At 55.0% G+C, this 9,917-nt stretch overlaps 1 protein-coding gene across 1 annotated transcript in view; it reads left to right on the forward strand.

Moving 5' to 3' along the window:
* Positions 1–9,678, forward strand: part of LOC101642974 (cadherin-13) — a 349,021-nt gene extending 339,343 nt beyond the window's left edge. The window contains exon 9 of the mRNA XM_045293862.1: positions 8,129–9,678. Within this exon, the coding sequence (XP_045149797.1) occupies positions 8,129–8,136 (8 nt within the window). The 3' untranslated portion in view covers positions 8,137–9,678. The remainder of the gene's footprint in view (positions 1–8,128) is intronic.
* The last annotated feature ends 239 nt before the right edge of the window (positions 9,679–9,917 follow it).

The following is a 9,917-nucleotide window of genomic DNA, read 5'->3' on the forward strand; positions in this document are numbered from 1 at the left end:
GACTGTGAGGTCAAAAAGGGGTGGGCAGCGAGGAATGAGAACAGGCATGTAGCTGTCTCTCAGGACCCCCAGGAAGCCCCACATTTCACCATGAGCATGCACTGTCTGTGAAGCTCTGGGGCCCCAGGGCAGGGAAAGGGAGGGGATGGAGCCTTGGGCTCTTTGCTGACTCTCCTGCTGTTTTTCTGAGATGGCGTCTTCATCTTTCCCTCCTGCCCCTGCCCTATCTGCCTCTACTAATGACCCCGTGTCACCTCGGACTGTGGCCCCTTCCAAACTACCCAGCTGCAGAGCCCAACCAAGTCGCAGGCCCAACCCCTTCCACCCAGCCTGCCCCAGCCTGCAACCCCAGACCCTTGCCTTGCCCCTCTGCCCTCGCGTGTCTCCCTCCAGCTCCGCCTGGACAGGAGACCAGGCCTCCCAGGGGTGCCCTGGGCCTTCTCTAAAGCAGGAGACAGACACTCCTGCAGACAAGAAGGGCGGACACTGGAGAGGGCAAAGGAAAGGGTGCACCGGGGCGAAGAAGCCAGCCGTACCAGAGGGGACACACAGGTTCCGGCCAGCTGGGGGGTGGGGTTGGAGGCATCCTGATGGGGCTGGACACAAATTGCTGTTGGTCTCTTGCTCCCCGGGGTCTTGAATTATACCCAGCTGCTGGGACCCTGGCCGGTGTGCTCGGCCACCGTGATCGACCTGCTGGGGGACATCCCTGGAACGTGCCAACCGGGAAGGTGGATCGTACCGGTGCATACTTCCCGGTCCTGCCCCAGTGGAATCCCTATCTCGGAGGGGTGGCTTGGGCAGCTGTTCTGGTTCTTGGGTCTCGGGGCAGCTGCCAGGTGCAAGCTCCTGGGCTGTGGCCGCCCCTCTGGCCCGACTGGGTCCACGTAGTGAACACGTCCTGGCTCCTTCATTCACATGCAGGAACCAAGAGGAGGGCATGCACGCACACAGGCGGAGGTGGCGATGCCAGAGAGCCTCAGCTCCAGGGCGGGGCCGCCAATGGTGAGGCGATGTTCCAGGAAGGGCCTTGGAAAGCTGACCCCACTGAAACATGGGTAGTGCAGGCTGTCGATGAGACCACTGGGGACAGAACCCAACTCGAAGGCATTGGGACAGAAGCAACTAACTGACCGACTAACTCGCTGAGCTGTCAGTCAAGTCGGAAGCAGGTTGCTGACTGTGTACAGTGATCAGGTGCCGAAAGCAGACATGTCCTTCTGAGGCAGTGTTTCCCAACTGTGGCCAGAATAAACGTGTTTAGAAGTATGAATTCCTAAGCTCAGACCCCCAGAGATTTTCATCAGCAGATCTGGATAAGGAGCAGGGGAGAGGGGAAGGGGATGGGTGGATGAGTGGGTGGATGGATGGATGACGAATGGATGAGTGGATAAGTGGATGGGTGAGTGGATGAATGATGGATGGGTGGGTGAGTGGGTGGGTGTTGGATGGATGATGGTGGATGAGTAGATGTGTGGATGGATGGTAATGGATGAATGGATGGGTAGGTGAGTGGGTGGGTAGGTGGATGAATGGGTAGGTAAATGAATGACGGGTGGATGGATGAGTGTATGGATGGTGGGTGGGTGGATGGGTGGAGATGGAGAGATGAGTGGATGAGTAAATAGAGGCTGGGTGGATGAGCTGACTGGTGGGCAGGTGGGTAGGTGGGTGAGTAGGTAAATGGGTAGATAGGTGGGTGGATGGATGGATCAATAATAGAAAACATACAGTCCTTCCTTCTTTCCTTTCTTCCTTCTTCAAGATGCAGATCATGACAGGTAGGCATGAACTCCCCTCTGTGCCCCTCCCCAAGAATCAGTGTGCTCCCAAACCTGCTTCTACACACACACACACACACAGCACAGCGCTGCACTGTGCCTTCTATAAAACCACACCAAGTCCCCACCACAGAGGGCACCGCACTGTTGGCCTGTGTCACCCCACAGCACCCCTCCAGCTCACCCATGCTGCTCTTGGGTGCAGGCAAGGGAGCTTTCTCCATAAGGGGCAGACAGTCAGCAGCGTGAGGTTCGTGGGCACTGCTGGTCTCCGTCCTTGTTCACACTTTGTTGTTGTCTCGTCTCTTACTCCCCTTCACAAAGGAACAACCCTGCTTCACCAGCACGGCTGTGGACCAGGCCTGGCCCTCTCACCCTGAGTGCTGGAGTAGCCCACCATGTGGGTAGACCCACACACACCCGGGGCGGGCCCCGGGAACCACTTGCTGCCAGAACCACCTGCAACTCTGTTCTCCACCCGTTCCCAGTGAGCACTGCTCAGAGTCCTAAGGGTGGCAGCCACCCTCACACAGGTCTGCATGCCTGAAGGGGGCAGTGCAAGGCAACTGGGCTGGGTGTGTGAGTGTGGGTGTTGTGCTGTGCCATCTCTTTTGTGTGTGTTGTGTAAGTCTGTTCATGCTATGTGTGAGTGTGGTATGTATTGTGTGAGTGAGCATTGTGTGCAATATGTACATGTGTGTGTTGTGCGTGCACGTGTGAAAGTACGCGCACACGTGTGTGCGTGTGCATGCACGTGTGTGCACATATGTGTGCGTGCGTGTCTGAATGTGTGTGCATGTGTGTGCATGCACGTGTCTGTGTGTATGTGTGTGTGCCTGTGTGTGTGCGTATGTGGGCACATAAAGAGAATGCTTTGCCTCATCACACCCTGCGCTGCAGAAGCCCCATCACATGACAGAGGACCCGGCTCCCTGTGAAGAGCCGGGTTCTGCAGCATGTCCCCCTCAGGAGCTACTTGTAGGTAGGTAGGCAGGAGAGTGGAAAACACCAGTGTCCCTGGGGCCCACTTATCCCAACCGACTCCCGGGTGCCCCTGCCTCCTGAGTCAGCAGCCTAGGACACAGGTTGCGTGTCTGTACATCTGTCTAGCATGCACACATCTGCTCCGACCATCCGTGGTGCAGCGTGATGACACAGAGGTGGCAGCGTCCCTCTGACATGGAGCTGGGCTTGCTCCGGCCTGTAGCCCTGGCCTCCAGGCGGCAGAGCAGCAGGGTCCCAAGCTTGCTCACACCTGTCTCACGCCTTTACCTGAACATACTAAGCTATGCACGGCTCATGCACGTCCAAGAACCTCAGAGCAAACACCCAGGTGGCAGGAGCACACAGGCACGGTAATGTGATGTTGCCAGGGGATGCCAGGGATGCAAGGAAGCGGGGCTACATACTGAAGGAGAGACGGGCTGGTTTTGAACAAACACACAACCTAGAGCCGGACTTCGGGGTAAGATGTCATCCCCACTCAGCCCTGGTCCTTAAAAGAATTCTGGGATCCAGTAAGCAAGCTGACTGAGTCAGTTTGGTGTTTCTTTAATGCAGAGATCCCACACTAAGGCACACAGGCCAGATCCGGCCCACCGCCTGATTTTTGTCAATAAAGTTTTATTGAAATGCAGCCAGGCCCGCTCATCTCTTCATTATCCTTGGCCACCTTCTGCTCCAACTGCAGAGTTGAGTAGCTGCAACAGACTGGCCCAATGAGTCCCAAATATTTATTCTTGACACTATTGCCAGCTCCTGCTTTGCCGCATCATACTGAAAACTGCAGCGTGGCACACAAGCAATCGCAGCCCAACAAACGCCCGGCTGCCTCTGCCTCAAGTAGCACTCAGGTCCAAGTAGCCCAGCCTGCACCTGCAGTGCATCACAGAGACTATATCTCCTCCACGGGTCTAGTGATGCCACCTGCTTTGCAGGTGAGAAAGTGCACGGTTACCTGTGTCCTGAGGCGTGTAAGAGATAAGGCCAGCATTCCACACTTGGCTTCCTCCTGTGTGGGAAAAGGTCACAGAAACTTTCCCACGTCTTGGTGTAACCCACTGCCATGGAGTCTCTGCCAACTAGGAGCGACCCTAGAGATCAGAGTGGATTTGGTCCCTGGGGTTTCCGAGACTGTACATGCTCTCGCGGGAGGAGACTGCCTCATCTTTCTCCCTTGGATCGGCCGGTGGATTCAAACTGCTGACCTTGCAGTCAGCAGACCCACAAGCAACCCACTGTGCCACCTGGGCCCCTGACCTCTGAGCTATGGCAGGCTCAGTTCCAGGTCACTGTGGGTCTCACAAGAAGATGTGTGCTCCCACTGCTTAGAAGAGCACACGACTGTGCTGTACACACAGAGCCCTGGTGGCTTAGTGGGTGATGCATTGGGCTGCTAACAACAAGGTCAGCGGTTTGAAACCACCAGCCACTCTGTGGGAGGAAGATGAGACTTTCTATGCCCAGAAAGTGTTACAGACTTGTACCAAGAACTAGAAGAAATTATAGCTGAAGGCATATTATAAAGTGAGAAGATTTTGAAAAAGAGGAGCAGGATGGCCTGTTGTAAATATTTGGGATACTATGAATATATAGTCATAGGGTAAAAGTTGTAATGACATCATCCAGCAGCAATTTTGCAACCAGGTCCAAAGACATTTTGGTGTCCCAAGCTCTTCCTGGATTTGTGGGTCTTCCTGTGCTTCAGTCAAACAACAAATCACACAGAGTAAATGTATAAGGCAGCGGTTCTCAACCTGTGGGTGGTTGGGTGTGTGTGTGTGCGTGTGTGTACATGTGTGCGTGGGGTGGAATGACCCTTTCACAGGGGTCGCCCAATTCATAACAATATCAAAATGACAGTGATGAAGTAGCAACAAAAATAATTTTATGGTTGGGGGGGGTCACCACCACATGAGGAACTGTATGAAAGGTCGCAGCATTGGGAAGGTTGAGAAACACTGACATGAGAGAATCCCACTAACACATTAAACTGAACATTACAGAGATTTACAGAAAGGTAAAACGATATCACTCTTTCCATTAATTTTGTTGGGAAAAAATCTTTTTCATGAAAAGTATATTTGTATTTGTTAATAGCTATCTGTTAATAAGTTTATTTTATTATTAAGTATGTTTTTCTCAGGAAAAAGAGTACCAGACTCGGAAGCCCACAGGGCAGTTCTCCCGTCCGGTAGGGTCTGTGGCTGGGACTGGGCATCGCTCACTCGATGGCAGTGAGCTTCCTTCTACTTGGGGAGCGCAGGATGTGCCCCAAGGCGTGATGCAGAAGTGTGAGCTATGGGGAGGATGACCAAACTGGGACTGGGGACAGGAAGTCAGGACAGACTGTGGGGCGATCGGTGCCCAAAGATTTGCTGGACGCAGGGCCACCCCTGACCTTCCGTTTGTTCAAGATCCAGCAGCTGGGGAGCCCAGTAAGCTGCATGCTCGCTCCGATGGCTTTATTTCCCCCCAGAAGAATACTGAGGTAGCTGAGCTGCCTTCTTCGACATCGAGAACAGAGGACAGGAAATAAAAGGCCTTGCCAGCAAGGAACACCATGGAAGAAAGGGTGCCTCTGCCAGTCTTGTTTAACTTGTACTGCCCACACAACCGCCCTGCCCACGCAGTCGGGTCCATCCCCGCTTAACCTGACCCTGTAGGACAGAGCCCAACTGCTCCGACGTTTCCCAGGCTGTTTGTCGTCTCTAGGGAAGCAGACGGGCCGTCTCCCAGGGAGCAGCTGGTGGGAGACCTTTCGCTTAGCAGCTGAGCACTTTCACCACTGTCCCGCAGAGCTCCTCTCTCAGCGATACCAGGGATAGCCCTCCCCAGGACCTGGAAATACCAGCAGCCTGGAAATACCATGGAAACACGTGGAAAGACCATGGCGGACAGGTTTCAGCTGAGCTCCTGGACGAACACAGACGTGTAAGAAAGGCCAGGTGATCTACTTATGAGAATGAGTCCATGAAAGCCTTATAGACAGACAGAGGGAGGGCCTGCGGGCACCTCGGTTCCTAACTGAGAGGTTGGCGGTCCGAGCTCCCGGCCACAGCTCAGCTCCCGTGGACTCACAGCCTAGAGAAGCCGACAGGGCCGTGCAACTCGATCACACGAGGCTGCGGTGAGTTGGCAACCAACCCAGTGGCAGCCACTGAGGCAAGCGAAGACAGCGCGGGAGCCGGCAGTACCACACAGTGTTGCACACACACAGGGTCACAACAGACGACGACTCCAACAACCACAAGGAGAGGAGGATAGAGTCCCTGAGCTCTGGGGTCTGAGGCACCGCCTCCAGGTCCGTCCCCCCCTTCCAGCTGACAGAGAAGGGTCTCTAACAGAGAATCACGCCCCCGGGGGCCGAAATGAGAACCCTCCCTGTCACTCACTCGCTGCCATTGAGTTGCTGTAGGACCCTGTAGGACCGGGTAGAACTGCCCTGTGGGTTTCTAAAACTGTACCCCTTTCTGGGTGTCGTAAGCCTTGTCTTTGTCCCGCATGGCTGTTGGTTTCAAACTACTGACCCTGAAGAACCCAGCCGAACTCATAACCACGGCACGGTCACCAGGTACACGTGCACTTCACCGTCCTGAACACCGCCGCTGGAATGATTAGAGGCATGCCTTTGCACAGACGCAGAGATCCCTACTCCTCACTTACTGGCCCGCTCGTTCTCCCGTGTTTCACGTTGACAACTTGGGAAAGATTCTCAGGCGGCACCGCAGATGGCAGCCCCCAATGTGCTAGCACCTGTTCACGTGCCCAGGAAGGAAGCCCATTGAGATGGGGAAAGTCCCAGTCCCCGCCGTCCCATTTTCCCCGGTTATGAAAGAAGAAATCTCCTCTGTTCTCCGTCCAGAACTTACTAATGTTGGTGCTGCTGCTGTTGTTGTGTCTGCAAGTCCGGTCGGACGCAGAGACCCCGTGTCCCACAGAACTCAGTGTGGTCCAGTCCTGCCCACCGCAGTCGCGCTCTGTTTGAGCCCCTGGTGGCAGCCCCTGTCCACCAATCTCCTCGATGGTCCTCCTCTCTTTCGCGGACCTTCCACTCTCCCCAAGAGTGGAGTCCTTCTCCTGGGACTGGTCTCTCCTGAGGCCAGGCCCGCAGTGCCTCCACCTTTAGTAACTTACTTAACCTGCGATTCTACACCTACGTGTTGCGGAACTCGCTGAAACCATTCCTTGCACTACCATAATTGTGTGTTCACAATCAGTCCATTTGCTGCAGGCTGTGTTGACACGATGGGATAGTATGATGTTGTGCAAAACATCCTTCTGTGTCTAAGAACTACATGCCCAAAGCCTGATCGGAGCAGGTACTCCCCGCCAAGGACTGCATGTAGACACGGAAAGGCTGCATGGAAGGTTGGGTAGGTGTCACCGTGAAACAGAGGTCCCGGAGGAATAGGGTACCAGGTGCACCTGGGACAACAGGTGCAGGCTTCCTGGAAGCAGGAAATCCGCTGTGCCTTAAAGAAAGAGGTGTGAGTGGTTATAGACCCTAAAGTCACTACATGGTTGGGGAGGTGGGGGGGTGCAGATCCTGAAGTCACTACATGGTTGTGGGGGGGTGGGGTGGTAATAATATCCCATCACGCTCCTGGCAGAAGTTTACAGAGTAAATTCGTTTCCCATCTGACCGTTTCTGTCCGACTTGTTCAGAGGCGTGAGTTGGATTTCTCACCAGCAGTCAGCTGGCATTGTCTCCACCTACTCCACATCGGCTACTCGGGAGTCCCTGCACCTCCTCTTCTCGTCTTTGCTCGGAGTCATGGGGACCTTCGGTCTCACATAGGTCTTTCAGCACCATCTTTTCTGAGCCACCGTCGCTCTTCCCGTGCTGTGCCATCCTGTTCCTTTCCTAAAAGGTGGTCTCTGGAGCAAGGTTCCGGTGCAAGGTTTCAAAAAGCTCAGGAAGAAGTCCTCCTGTCCCCATTGGTCCAGCAACGGTGGTAGACTCTAATAATCTGAGTTCCATTCCATGTTTTCGCCCCTCTCATTCTATCAAGGTGCATGTACTGGGGCTCTGATCACAACAGTCGGAAGTGGGAGCCGGGCAGGTCTTCTGGTCTCAGGGTGGACGAGCCCAGGCGTCAAGCAGCTTTTCAGACCCTTCAACGTTGGCTTCCTCCTCGTGCTAAGTTCGAAAGCTCCTCCCCCTTAGGAAAATGAGTTCTTGGTTGGTGCCCTGGGTCGGATCAGAGGGTTTGAAACCTCAGCCATCCATGGCCCATGCTCGGGCCTGGCCTTGCTGTGGGTGCTAAGTGCAGTACCCCCAGAGTGCAGCAGTGTGCCCCAGGCGTGACCCTCCCAACCTCACTGTGCCTTTCTTTCCCACCCAGGTCTGTGAGCACTCCTGACAGCAGCAGCTTGACTACCGAGTTTCCATAGCAACGGGGGAGCGTGGGGGAGTGGAAACACACGCGAGTACACACACGCACACACACACACATGCACACACACCCTCGTCCAATCTGAAGACCTCCGTGTACAGTGATGGAACTTCCCAACAGGCTGCCCTCGACCCGTATCTTCATTTCCTTTGCCACTTCACCCAGCCTGTCCGGTGTCGGCGTTCCGCAGCACCCACCTCCCTCCTTTCGTCACTGGAGTCCTCTGGGTTTCCCCCGGATGGGGACAGATGGTGACAAAGAACTGGGCCTCCCAGGAGCAGGGACAGCCTCGCATCCTCGGATGCACCAACTGGAAACTCTGCCTGGGGGTCCGCGTCTGTGTGTTGGTGGGAGTGTCTGTGGAGCAGAGACACCGCGTATTAGGGGGAAGGGGCAGGGGAAGAGCCTGAAGCTACGGTGCCATGCTTCCTCCGGAGGTTACAAAGAGGAGGGACCCTCCTTGGGGGGATGGTCTCACCATCAAATGCAGCCCACCCAGCTGCCTCTTCCCCCTGCAGTTTTTCCACATCCCACCCCACCCCTCAACCCCGTCACTGTCACGCCAGCCAGGCTGGTCCCAAAGGGAGAGATGAGAGAAGTCTAGGGGGCTCCACGGTGGAGTTCCCCGGCTGCCCAGTGTCCTGATCCACACCAGGGGGTGGCAGAGGAGCAGAGCATGCCATCATGCCCCCAGATGCCACGAAAAGGGCTCACTGTCCCTTCCTGGCCATCAACCTGACACTTGTAGACTGCCCTGAACCCACAAGTTCAAAGCTGCACCTTGGCTTTCACCGTGGGTCTGTAGACAACTGCCTACATCATCTCAGACAGGAAGAGGCCAACAGGCATCACCCTGGAGACACAAAGAGACCTACCTGTACAGACATACATATATATACAAGCGCACACACGCCGCGCTCACACACACAGTCTGCCCCCTATGTACACACATAAAAGAGATTAAATGCAGGTAGTTCAAACAAAATAGTAAACGTGTATGAATCGACTGCCATCTTTGGCCAAGTGCGCTCACTGGGGATGGGGGAGGCCTTGCCTTCTGTGCCATGAGCGTGTCCACAGGGAGGAGGGGGTGAGTGCTCCTACCAGGAGCACCTTCCCGTGGAGAACCTGGGCACACAGCAGCACCCCAGCTCACACCAAACTTTTCTATGGAATTCTGCTCGTGAGAACCTGCAGCTTTGTCATGCGGCTTGCCATGACCTGGGTGGGGTAAGGTAAGTGTCTTAGCATATTTTAATGCAGTTGCTTACTAAAGGTTTTAACCCCTGCCACCCCTCCCCCTGCACGTGGGTGCACCTGCGTGCCCCCCCACGCCCACACACATGCTTCCTTATGCAATCTCTTTTCGCACCCGTGCTTGTTCGGTTGGCCTTCTGTAGGGAGTAGAGTCACCTGTTGTCTTTCCTGTAATGACATTATGCGGATGGAGTCCCACATATTGTATTTGTTTCCGGTAGTAAAATCTTTTGGGGAGCATACAGACTGTGGCGAGTTGCTTTCTTTTCCATGACAATAACTGGGTGTCGGTGGTCCACACAGCTGACTGGCCTGTAGCTGCTCTCTGACCCTTCGTGCTGTGTCTCACGTGGCGGAGGCACCGTCCCCCAAATCCACACTTGGGGGGAACCATTCAGAGACCCCGCTAGTCTCCTGTGGGCTGTGTCCATACGGCCAGAAGCACCAGCTCACAGGACAGACTTTCTGTTCACCGACTCCC

This window comes from Echinops telfairi, unplaced genomic scaffold (assembly GCF_000313985.2).
Source record: "Echinops telfairi isolate 266 unplaced genomic scaffold, ASM31398v2 ScPeMD7_2291;HRSCAF=2852, whole genome shotgun sequence".
NCBI lineage: Eukaryota > Metazoa > Chordata > Mammalia > Afrosoricida > Tenrecidae > Echinops > Echinops telfairi.